At 47.8% G+C, this 12,456-nt stretch overlaps 2 protein-coding genes across 3 annotated transcripts in view; both read right to left on the minus strand.

The window, feature by feature from the left end:
• The window catches only part of nrn1la (neuritin 1-like a), a 35,916-nt gene extending 32,994 nt beyond the window's left edge, over positions 1-2,922 (minus strand). Inside the window, exon 1 of the mRNA XM_064337445.1 lies at positions 2,568-2,922. Within this exon, the coding sequence (XP_064193515.1) occupies positions 2,568-2,622 (55 nt within the window). The 5' untranslated portion in view covers positions 2,623-2,922. The remainder of the gene's footprint in view (positions 1-2,567) is intronic.
• A 5,936-nt stretch (positions 2,923-8,858) lies between these two features.
• edc4 (enhancer of mRNA decapping 4) overlaps positions 8,859-12,456 on the minus strand; it is a 30,204-nt gene continuing 26,606 nt past the window's right edge. For both annotated transcript variants that reach the window (XM_064337443.1, XM_064337442.1), the window contains exons 25-28: positions 12,254-12,419; positions 11,640-11,826; positions 10,804-11,023; positions 8,859-9,886 (exon numbers count right to left, since the gene is read on the minus strand). In XM_064337443.1, coding sequence (XP_064193513.1) covers positions 9,668-9,886; positions 10,804-11,023; positions 11,640-11,826; positions 12,254-12,419 — 792 coding nt within the window. In that variant the 3' untranslated portion in view covers positions 8,859-9,667. The remainder of the gene's footprint in view (positions 9,887-10,803; positions 11,024-11,639; positions 11,827-12,253; positions 12,420-12,456) is intronic.

The raw sequence follows: 12,456 nt of genomic DNA on the forward strand, positions 1-12,456 counted from the left end.
GCCGAGAGGGGGAGAGGGTGAGAGAGAGAGAGAAAGAGAGAGAGGGGGAGAGAGAGGCCAAGAGAGAGGGGGGGAGAGAGAGCGGGAGACGGAAGGAGAGAGAGGCAATGAGAGAAAGCAGGAAAGATCAGGAGAAGAATGGGAAGTGAGATGGAAAGAAAAAGGAGAGATAGAGAGAGGGAAAAAAAAAACAAGAGAAAGAATAGGCGTGGTGTGTTACAAGAGTATTTGATTATGCGGCGAAGCATTTCATGGATGTAGCCATTCCAAAAGGTCCACAATGCACTGGGTTTCTCCTTTCTGTGCATCTGATACACAACATTCTGGTGAGTTTTAGGGTAAACGGACATATAATCTCACAAGGCATGAAGCAGTGGTCAGAGCAGCAGTGTGGAGCAGTGGTCAGAGCAGCAGTGCGGAGCAGTGGTCAGAGCAGCAGTGTAAATGGACTGCATGTATTATAGCGCTTTTATCCAAAGCACTTCACAATTGATGCCTCTCATTCACCCATTCACAAATACACTGACACACCAACGATGAAAGGCTGCCATGCAAGGTACCAATCAGCTCGTTGGGAGCAATTGGGGGTTAGGTGTCTTGCTCAGGGACACTTCAACACGCTCAGGGCGGGGGATCGAACCGGCAACCCTCAGACTGCCAGACAACCGCTCTTACCTCCGGAGCCCCAGTGTTGAGCAGTGGTCAGAGCAGCAGTGTAGAGCAGTGGTCTGAGCAGCAGTGTTCAAAACTTTTAGACCCTGATCTGTTCTTGTTGATGTAAACTGTCTTCCTGTGTGACTGAAAATACTCTAAACAAAATGACTCACGCCTGCTTACAGTATAATTAAAGTCAATTGCATTGATAAAATATGACCATAAATCATAAGATAACATAATTTAACAGGTGTTAAATGACAAGTAATCATAAATAATTCTGCGTGAATGTGACTGGCAGACGAATACATTTTATAGAAAATAATCCTAAAACACATATTGTAGAGCTGTAATCCCACAATGCAAACATTTGCACGTGCGCACACACGCACGCACGCACACACACACACACAGTTAAGAACAAGCATAGCAAGACCAGCAGTGCGTGAGGCATACACGTGAAAGTTGGATTACTGAATGAAAAAGCGCTTTCAGGATAGCTAGACCGGCAGAGAACGCACATCCCCAAGATCCAGTCAGTACGCGCGCGCTGGTTTTCAGATTACAGATGTTCACCCTCGCCAGCCCGTGCGTCACCGAAGTTAATATGGAGATTAAGAGCTCCATCGTTTCAAACGGATTTTATATTCACCTACATCATAAACAGTCAGGGGGAAGGAATGGCAAAAAATGCATTATATAATGACAGCGACACAGACGAATTAAAGGAAAGCAAACGCACGGGTTCATAATCCTTAGCGGTATGGAGGCAAAGCGATATGCCAGTACATTAAAAATTCATATTTTTTCCTCGAGGGTTTTCCTACTAAATCCCGAAAGGGATGGTGTAACATCAGCATCCCTCTTTGGGGCGAATTAAAGCCAACAGGACCACCACATCGGTGAAGGCTACCGATACGTCAATCGTCCTGCGGAGTTGGTACAGTCATTAGATGCGCGTACTTTGTAGACGCGCGACAGCGCCGTTAAGAATCCTTTTAAACTGATCACCCAACAAGTTCGCGGCAGGGTTTCTCGCCAGCTGGCGTCGCATACCGCTAGCACTCTGAGACCGACTGTTGAACTCGAGCTTGAGCGCGTAGCGGCAAGCGGATGTCGAACCGCTCTGTGGTTTTGCCCCCTCTGATTATTTCGCAGCAGTGGGCTCTTTTCCGCGGACCTGCGCGAGGCTACGTCTGATTAAAAACTACCTTGTGTACCAAAATGTTATTACTGTGATAGGCGATGCACTAACAAAACCTGCTGTCGTTAATTTCCTAATGGGTTTTTAATTCGGATGGATTTCTCTCCCCAGGTCCCTAGAGCTTTCGCTCCAATGAAACCGACAGTAATTCCGTTGATGTATTACCTTTATAGCACCCAAATGAAAACAGATAACTTAAATTAAGCACAACGAGAAGCAACTGCATTACAGTTAATAAACTCCCCGTTATAAAGGACGGAAATCTCAAGGCGATCCCATTCTGGCAAAAAGCATCTAATAACACAGCAGTCACTGACGTGTGTGCCAGCGAAACAATTACTCATTTCCAAGGAAATGATCAGAAATCTCGTATCCCGTGCATATCCGCCGGGATACATTAATATGTCGATCTATCGAGAACCCAAATTGGGTGAGAGTCCACCACCGCGATCCAAGAATAAAAGTGTTCCGCTGTCGTCTAACAGGCGTACGAGTCTTGCTCATCAACTTTCGCAGCTGATGTCAATGAATCAAATATTGCAATTCAGCGTAAGTAGAAATACAAAAACTTCTAGCAGGGCTATTTCTTCCGTAGCAGTGCAGTAAAAATTCACCCCAAATCCTCGTGCACATGAAGGAAACACACACACACACACAGTCGCAATCAAAATCGAAACAACAAAATCAAGCAACGGAGAGGTGTACTTACTGAACTGTAGAGCAACAGGCACGAGGAAGCACGCATAATTTAAACGGGATCTCATACTTTTTTTAGTCCGACAAGAAAATCAGAAAGAAAGAAAAAACGAAACCGATTCAGGAAATATACGGTTGGACAAACACTGTAATCCACGCGGAAAGGAGGATGCCGAAAGCAGAGAGCGGAGAGCAGGACTCTTCAGACACCTGCCCGTTTCTTCAGAGTGTAAGAGTGAGACTAACCCGGCACATGCTCACTCCATAAGCGAGTACGCTACTCGCTGCCTAGAGAGAGAGAGGGAGGAGGGAGGAGAGGTGGCGGGGGGGCGTGCGCGAGATGGAGGCACATTCGAGAGCGTTTCTCCGCAAAAACGCTTCTGTGGGATACGGTGATTAAAATATTCTAATTTCCGTACACGGTATGACAATACTGGGAGGTTATAGGATATAAATGCTTAATTAAATTTATGATAAATTGTTCTGTACGACGTCTTTGGGGAAAAACCCTGATATTAACCCAAAGTTTTGTTGAAAGTATCACAAGTATTGTGTCCAATGGATCTATCCCCTAAACGGGCGTGACGAAATTTTAATCTTATCCAGAGCGATTTACACTTTTTTATTATAGCATTTATTTATAGTATCCATTTATACAGCGGGTTATATGCTGAAGCAATGCAGGTTAAGTACACTGGCTCAAAGGTACAAGGACAGTGTCCAACCTGGGAATCGATTTCTAGCGACCAAAAACATGCCGATTAATTGGCATGCCGCCATAACAGTTCGTTGGAATATTCAAGAAATACAATATATAGGTATGACCACCATTCATTAGCCAAAATCCCATATAAATATTGCAGCAACTTTTTCTGCTAACCTGCTCAGAATATTCACTCCGCCTAGCGGAGGTAACATGGCAGTGGATCATAAAGGGGATGAATGAGTCAATGAATTTGAGCCTACCATCGCCCCGCCCCCCCCTCCCCCCCCCCCCCCATCAGCAGACGAAGAGGATACTCAAAAACACGCCAATCAAAACACCAAATTTTATTATTGAACAATGTATTTTTTTATCCAAAAACATCAAGCCTAAGGTAAAAGAAACAAGTGTAAAATATACAACAAAATATTCCAAACACAATGAACATAACATTTTCTCTAACACGGCCGAAAAGTACAAATGATCGGATTTCTTACACAAACAAAAGCTCAATCTAAGTTTTATGAACCTGGAAAATATATTTATATATGTATATATATATACCACACACATGTGCAAGCCTCCAGACATTCAATTGTGTTTTCTTCACCCTGATCAGTATCAAACATGACTAAATGGAGGTTGTAACTGCATCTAAATTATCCTGATTAAAGCGGTTACCTGTCACATTAACACGCGCTTTTGTATTACCATTATTTTAGACTTGAAAACGCTCAGCTAGCAGAACACACGGTCTGAAAACGGGGTGGGGATTCATTCTAAACAAACTGGCGGTGTAATACTGAGTACAATGCAACTGAAGGATGTTGCAGATGACCATTTTCCCCAAACCATATATGTATATTCCAAACAAAAAAAAGACCTGAAACGAGTTGCAGCATTTCAGGACTGCTTGAAGTTCGGTCCTCAACTGGAAACCGAACAAAAAGGTTGTGTCCTTGAAAACGTAAGTACATCCTTGTGTTTTTGAATATACAGGGTTGAAACAAGCAAAAACATGCTCAAACGTTTTTTTTTAGTTTGTTTTTTGTCAACGGTTGTTAAAGCTGACCTAGAATCAGGAACCTACAAAAAATATTTTCGTCACTATTAAAGGGAACAATCCCTAAAACGGAAAGCGGTTAAATGGGGGGCGGGGAGGTTGGGGATTTGCCGGCCTCGCGCAACACTTTCAACATTAGTCAGCCATGCAAATTGGTTCTAACAGCTAGAAAAGGCTTTTCAATGTTTAACAACGGGCCTCGAAATAGTAGTATGTGGAAAACTTTGCCACTTAAAACGTGCATTTACGGCGATTGGAAGCGCAGCGTCAGTTCTCAGTTCTCTCTCACACTAATGGTCTAGCGCCCCCTACATGTAAAAGTATACATTGTTCTAAAGGTCAAGGTTTCTAAAGTCGGAACAACACAGGGCTATTGAGTTCACACACCCTTGTTTTGTCGCTCGTTATGGCTTCTCTTCATCTAACAAGCATTTCTTCTTGAAGTTAGCGTGCCCTACACATTAGCCTTCAGGTGACCCTGTAGATTAATGCTAGGAAGGAATTAACAATGGACAACCATATACTGTAAGTAATAAAAAAATAAGAACGATAATCCAAAATTAACGTACAGCCTTTTATAATGACAGGCTTTGTACATGCAGCATTGGTAAATTTATTTAAAATTTTCCCCAAAATATTTGTCGGTCCCAATTTAAATTTATCTCCGAGTCAGGATAAACCGGGAGACTCAGGGTCCCATGGTAGCCAAACAAACACTTTACCTCTGTAGCCAAATGAGACATCCCCATGAACAATTTCACCGGGTTTTCCTCGGCATTTGAAGGTAAGCCAGTCAAACCATTCTGCGATTGGTTCAAATCACTCAGCATCATTCACAGCACGCGAACGCTCAGATTCAAGGCTCAGGCTCACTTGTCCGTTACTCCTATCTGAACTACACCTGTTCTCTGGCGATTCGCAACCGTCTCGTACGGCCACAGAGCGGTGATGTTAGGACATATAAACCAAACGATAAGAGAATAAACGGACGTTTTTAAGGCACTTCTAAAGTTCCTACACTTTGGGCTCGGGAAGAAAGACTTTCTAACACCTGGAGATCGCAGATAATCGAGTTCTACCCGTGCCTCGTAAAGAAAAGTGACATCACTACAATTGATCGGGACAGGGCACGCCCAAAAACAGATCTCCAGGTATATTCCAGGTGGGCGCAGGCATTATTATTATGGATTAACACATGTTGAGGCTGTAGAACACGGCTTTCGGGCGCAGGAGGGCTTCCTCCTGTCAACGGTTACAACAACAAAAAAAACGCTATTGCCTTCATATTTCGCCCACAATCTGAGCCGGGAACAGAACCTCTAATGGAAGGCTTGACAACGCACCGTAGGTCACATTTACAGGGCGCGTGGGGTATTCACCGTTAACTTCGATTTTGTGGCCACGGGGACAAGTTAAACATTTTCTGGAAACTGAGAACGCAGTCAGATCTCCAGGAGTTTTTACAGGTGGGCGCAGACGCAGTGATCAGTCGCCATACGGCAATCAGCACAACACTGCCCTCTAGGGACCCACTAGTTTAATGCGGGTTCTTATAACTCCTTCAACAACCGTTATAATGACCGGTGTTATAAATATAAGCAGTTCTTTTGAGCCTAGATGACAATTAGTAACCCTCTGCATTTTAAAAAAAGGGGTTTGAGGGGGGTATCGCACTGAACCGGTGGTAAATATAAACCTTCCTTAAATCTGACAACATGCATGACCATCAGCGGACCTCGCCCAGCCTCACAAAAAAACAGCGTTTCAAGTGCACAGCGTTTGTTCAGTCTGTTCACGGGACCATCAACACCCACACCCGCAACACCTCTACAAGGCGGCAACTTGCCCCACGCTTGACAAAGAAAAAAAAAAACCTAAAACGAAAGCACAAACTGCAACAGTGTAGTATTAACAACGGCTGTTACGAAGCCCAGGGGAAGTAGTCCAAGTTTCGAAATAAGTTCACTCCAAAGTATGGCAAGCTGAGAGGGCAGGGGGAGGGGCCATGGTGGGGGCGGGGTTAAGCGCCAGATTTGCTCCACCCACAATGAGAGGAAACCATTTGTACCATGGGATTCAATTCCTGCTTTCTTTTCCAGAGACAAAAATTACAAACAAAAAAAAAACTAATAAACAAACAAAACAAACGAACAAAAAAAAAAGATGGCTGCTTATATGGCAATAAAACATTAAAGGAAGATATGGAGAAGAAAAGCAGTCTCCATCTTTGTAGTCTTTTCCGTTTCCGAGACAACAGCCCCAGAAATGCAGGACGATGCGCCTGAATGTAGAAAAGATGCGAACAGAAACGTTCTCCGCCAGGCTCCACCGTCAGGTCAGTTCTCTTGCTGTACTTCCGTTTTGTCTGCCCCCACCCCTCCCTCCTCCCTCCCCCCACACTGCAAAATGAGGAATAAGAAAAACGTGTAAAAAAAAAAAGGCGCGTGGCATTCCGGCATCCGTTTCTGTGAACAGTGGCCCGCAAAACAACCTCCTCTGGAGCACAGGCAGGGGGGCAGGGTGACGGCAGGGCAACCACCATCTTTAGTGCTCTTTTTGTGTTAAAATGAAAGCCCAGAGCATGGCTGGGGGGGCGAAGGGGTTGGTGGTTGATGAGGCAGGACAGGGGATGAGGGGCAACCAATGGCGTAAAAAGTTTTTTTTTCTTTTCTTTTATCATCAGGTCTGAGAGACTACAGCCGCCTTGGGACCACCTCACCATCATCGCCCCTGAGAAACACAGGCCACACGGCCTAGTGGGTGACCAGGCCCTGCAGCATCATCATCAGGCGCCGCGCCCGCTTGCTCAGGGGGCCCTGCTGGTCCTGCTGCAGGAACTGGAAGAGCTTCTGGCGCACCTGGGCAGGCACGAGCCAGTGGTCCCGGGTCACGGGTCATGGAGCCAGGTTCATGACAATCCTCCAGGAATAGAGAGAGAGAGAGAAGGAGAGGGAAGAGAGGAGAGGGGGAGAGAGAGGGGAAAGGAGGAGAGAGGGGAGAGAGAGAGAGAGAGAGGGATGAGAAGAGGGGAGAGAGATAGAGTCAGAGAGAGAAAAGGGAGGGACAGACAGGAGAGGGGAGAGAGAGGGGGAAGGAGGGAGAGAGAGGGGGAGAGAGAGAGAGAGAGGGGGCATGCGAAAGAGAGAGAATAGAGTCAGAGAGAAGGAGAGGAGAGGGGGTAGAGGGAGAGTGAGAGAGAGAGATAGACAAGGGGGGAGAGAGAGAATGCACACAAGTTTCACAAAATAAGCTGCTAAGAGTGCATTTCAGCCAACGCAGCCAAGCTGAGCACTGAAACAGGTCCTCTCTCTGCTGCTGCACTGAAACAGGTCCTCTCTCTGCTGCTGAGCTCACGCTCTCCCCGTCAGGGTTCAGCCATCCGATTAAGAAAGAAATTAAGGACAATTTTGTCTCATCCCCGCCCCCCTACCCCCACATTTGTAAAAACAGAGCGTTAGATAACCCAATCCTGTACAGGCCCCAAATCCCACTCGGGTGGCCAGATGGTCCTGTCCCACAGTGCACTGGGAGATAAGTCCCAATTTCGCAGATCCGTAGACCAATCCAATACATTTAAACGAACGGTTGGGTGGCGGTGGGGGTGGGGCGGGGGGGGTAAGGGGTTATCGCAACATTAATCTGAGGCATTAACCCCCCCGTTCTGTGAAAGAATGGCGGTGAACACCAGGAGCGCGGCACTATGGGAATCCCGTCCGTACCGGAGGGATTTTAAAGGACGACCCGCCATTTTCTTTTTTCCTTTTTCCTTCAGTACTACCGTCAACACGTCCTACGAAAATACCAAAACCCAAAATGTTTCGGGACTGAACTCGCAGGACCGTCTGGCACGTTCCTACCTCGTCTAGCGTTCAAACAGAAAAAGCCGTTAATTTACTGTCATTCCCGCTGCAGCCACTGCACACAGCTCAGGAACATACACTTCCATTTTCAGAAAATGCAACTTATTTCTCAGAAATGAAAAACTGTGGCCAGTGTACTTTTTAAACCAAACGTACTTCGAAATGGAGCAAACTGTTCCGTTTCGACAGGGACGGTTTTCAGAACTTTGGTGCCGCGCCAAACTACTTTCCACACAATCAAAAAAAAGAAATCGACAGTTTATGAAGTCGTTTCAGTAATAAGCACAAAGGCCAGGTTCTTCATAATGGTGAAGTAAGCAGACCAAAGCAACGTTACATCTCTTGGACTTTTTAAAAATACTTTTTTCCGCTATGTCAGCGTTTCTCTAAACGGACAATAATTGCTCATAAGATAAATTCATTGAGAGTTGGACAGAAACACTGTTGGTTTTGGCCTTATCATCGGATATGTTGAAAATACTGAAAAAAATGAAAATGACTGCAGTGTTATCCTTTAAGGGGGTTGTGGAGGGAAATATAACTTCAGTGCAACTCCTCCTCAGCATGCCAAGCAGTGACAGTGTTATATCAGCTCCAAATGGCACGGACTAGCACAGGAGATTAACTCATGCTCATATTTAAGTAGGCCTGTGGGTATTTTTATACTCGCGCGTGCACACTCACACGCGTACACACATGCTCACAGACACAGACACAGACACACACACACACACACACACACACACACACACACACACACACACACACACAAGGGGGCAGGTGGCAGATAACTCCTGCATTTCAGGCACAGGCCAATAAAACTAAGCACACAGTTTGGAGGCCGGGCGAGAAAAAGCCAAATCAGCCATAAATAGCTCCTCATCAGCGCGCTTAACCCTTTCAAGGCCAGGCCATTTTGGAATGTTTTTTAACGATCTATTTTTCTTTAAGTCGGTGTTCTAGAACTCCGCTGCCCTCAGTCACCAGGAGCGACTGTGACATCAGCGTCAGAACGTTCAGTTAGGAGCGTTCTGCTCACACCTCTGTGACCTCACACCTCACAGGGTTCAGAGAGGCTGATGGGAGGAGGAGAAACAGGGCAGGGTTCAGACTCCGGGTCTGAAGGACAAGCCTTCAACAGCACGTCTGAAAGCCTGCTCACTGAACGGGTGCGTGCGGTGGCAGGCGGGCGGGCAGGCAGGCAGGCGGGCCGGTGGAGAAGCTCTTTATGGCTTCAGTGCTGTTTAATAAATGAAATATTAATACTGCTAATTAGCCAGACAGGAGCTACACTTCAGCATGCAGGAATAGCGCACTCTACCTTTGATGAAAGGACAAAAATAAAACACTTCAGCTAAGGATAGACTGGGGTGCTGTCGTGTGCGTGCATGTGCGTGTGTGGATGTGCGCTTGCGTTCACGTGTGTGTGTGTGTGTGTGTGTGTGTGTGTGCATTCACTTGTGAGTGTGTGTGTGTATGTGCGCCTGTTATGTGTGTGCACGTGCGCGTGTGCGTGTGCGTGTCTGTGACGTGCGCACGTACCTGATCTTGAGCTCGGAGCGGGTGGCCAGGTTGGTGGAGAGCTGCTGGATCAGGGACAGCAGGACGGGCTGGATGAGGGGGCAGGGGTTCTGGCTGAACACCTGCTGGGAGTCGATGGTCTCGCACACGTACAGAACCAGGTTCAGATCAGCCGCTGAGAGAGCCTGTACAGGGAGCAGCACAGCAACATGAGCAGCCTATACCAACACCTATACCACAGGGCTAACACTATACCACACAGGATAACTAACCAACCCTCCACAGGTTAACACTATACAACAGAGATTAATACCTATACAACACCTATACCAGGGTTATACACCTTACTCACACGGTAATACACTATCCACTAACCGGCTTTAGTGCACCTATACCAGGATAATACACCTATCCCAACACCTATACCAAGGGCTTATAGCCCTATACCCACAGGATTAATACACCTATACCATTGGGCCTTATAGTCCTATACCCACAGGGATTATAATACACCCTATACCCAACACCCTATACCCCACAGGGCTTATAGTGCACCCTATACCCCACAGGGATACACCCTATACCCTACACCCTATACCCCACAGGGCTTATAGTGCACCCTATACCCCACAGGCGTTATACACCCTATACCCACACAGGGATTTAATACACCCTATACCCCACAGGGATACACCCTATACCCCACACCCTAAACCCACAGTGTTGGGTGTGGTAGGTGCTGGCTGGAGCAGGAGTGGGCGGCAGCAGTTTTGGGGAGGGCAGGGGTTGGGGAGCGGGGCAGGTGATGGGGTGGGGCAGGTGTTGGGGAGCGAGGCAGGTGTTTGGGTATGGGACAGGTGTCTGGCTGTGGGACAGGTGTTGGGGAGCGGGATAGCAGATGTTGGGGTGCGGGACAGCAGGTGTTGGGGAGCAGGGCAGCAGGTGTTGGAGAGGGGGGCAGCAGGTGTTGGAGAGGGGGGCAGCAGGTGTTGGGGAGGGGGGCAGCAGGTGTTGGGGGCGGGGCAGGTGTTTGGGTGTGAGCACAGGTGTCCGTGTGCGGGGCAGCAGGTGTTGGGGAGCGGAGGAGGGGGGCAGCAGGTACCTGCTGGAAGGCCTGGTTGAGCTGGCCCTGCTGCAGCAGCTGCAGGATGCTGGCCTGCTGGGCCTGGTAGTCCAGGTGGGCGGTGGGGATGGGCGTGCCCGCGGCAGACCGCATGGCCTGCATGATGCTGGAGGTGACCACCGCCTGCTGCTCCTTCATGGCCATGCTCACCTCCCCCTTCACGATGCGCTGCACCTGCGTCAGGATGGAGTCCTGCAGGCTGGGGGGGGGGCACGGGGGGGTGAGTACACATACCACTCTCCTAAATCACACAACACTTATACCACTCTCCTAAATCAAGCACATCACTTAGACCACTCTCCTAAATCACACACATCACTTATACCACTCTCCTAAATCACACACATCACTTATACCACTCCCCTAAATCACACACATCACTTAGACCACTCTCCTAAATCACACACATCACTATACCACTTCCAAATCCCACTCACTTTACCACTCCCCTAAATCACACACATCACTTATACCACTCTCCTAAATCACACACATCACTTATACCACTCCCCTAAATCACACACATCACTTATACCACTCTCCTAAATCACACACATCACTTATACCACTCTCCTAAATCACACACATCACTTATACCACTCTCCTAAATCACACACATCACTTATACCACTCTCCTAAATCACACACATCACTTAGACCACTCTCCTAAATCACACACATCACTTAGACCACAATCACACTACTTACACCACTCTTTGACATCACACATGACCTATACCAACCCTCCCAAATTACATATTACTACACCATCACCCCACATCGCACGTGTGTGTGTGTGTGTGCGTCACACTCACTTCCCCACGATCATGTGCAGCTGGTGCTGGACCTCCGAGCGCACGCTCGCAGTCACGCTATTGGCCAGCTGGTCGCTGGAGGTCTGGAAGGAGTCCACCAGCTGCTGCAGCTGGCCAATCAGAGGGTCCCGCGCGTCGTGCTCCCGCTGCTTCCTGTTCTTCAGGTGGCTCTCCAGCTGCTGGATGTCTGCGCGGGAAAGAGCAGGCACGGTCACTCACATCTGGACCGTAACACAACCGGGGGGTCGACTGCGCCCAAAACCTGGGGCTCGGTCATTCACATCTGGAGGGTACAGTACAGTAGACGTTTTTTTAAAAAAGAGAAAAGGTGCTCTCAGTATGGGATGATGCTGTAACCAAAACCAAAAAAATTTCCTCAGGGCCTACGCCAAATAAGCCAAAATGTCTTATTTCAGAAAGGTGATTTATTCTGTAATAAATCACCAGTCTCTCTGAAGAGCCCAGGTAAATGTGTTTGTTTTGGGTTAGGTGCGTATTTGTGTTTGCAGTCTCGGTCATTACTCTCACTTAAAGAGGGTGAACTGACAATAGAATGCGCACAAAAGATTAGTGTGTGGGCCAGGTGCATGCTGGGACAGGTGGAGGACACTCACACTCGTGCGTGCCCTGTTTGAAGCTGTCGTTGATCTGCTGGAACATGGACTGGCAGCCCTTCTCGAACACCGGCAGGACGATGCTCTGAAACGCCTCCTTATAGGCCGCCTGGATGGGGCCCTGGAGGGCGTCGGCCGCCGCCCGGCCAATCGCGTCGGTCGTGTTCTGCGCAGGGGGGCGGGGACAAGGGGCAGTGACATCA

Source organism: Anguilla rostrata, chromosome 5 (genome assembly GCF_018555375.3).
Source record: "Anguilla rostrata isolate EN2019 chromosome 5, ASM1855537v3, whole genome shotgun sequence".
Lineage (NCBI taxonomy): Eukaryota > Metazoa > Chordata > Actinopteri > Anguilliformes > Anguillidae > Anguilla > Anguilla rostrata.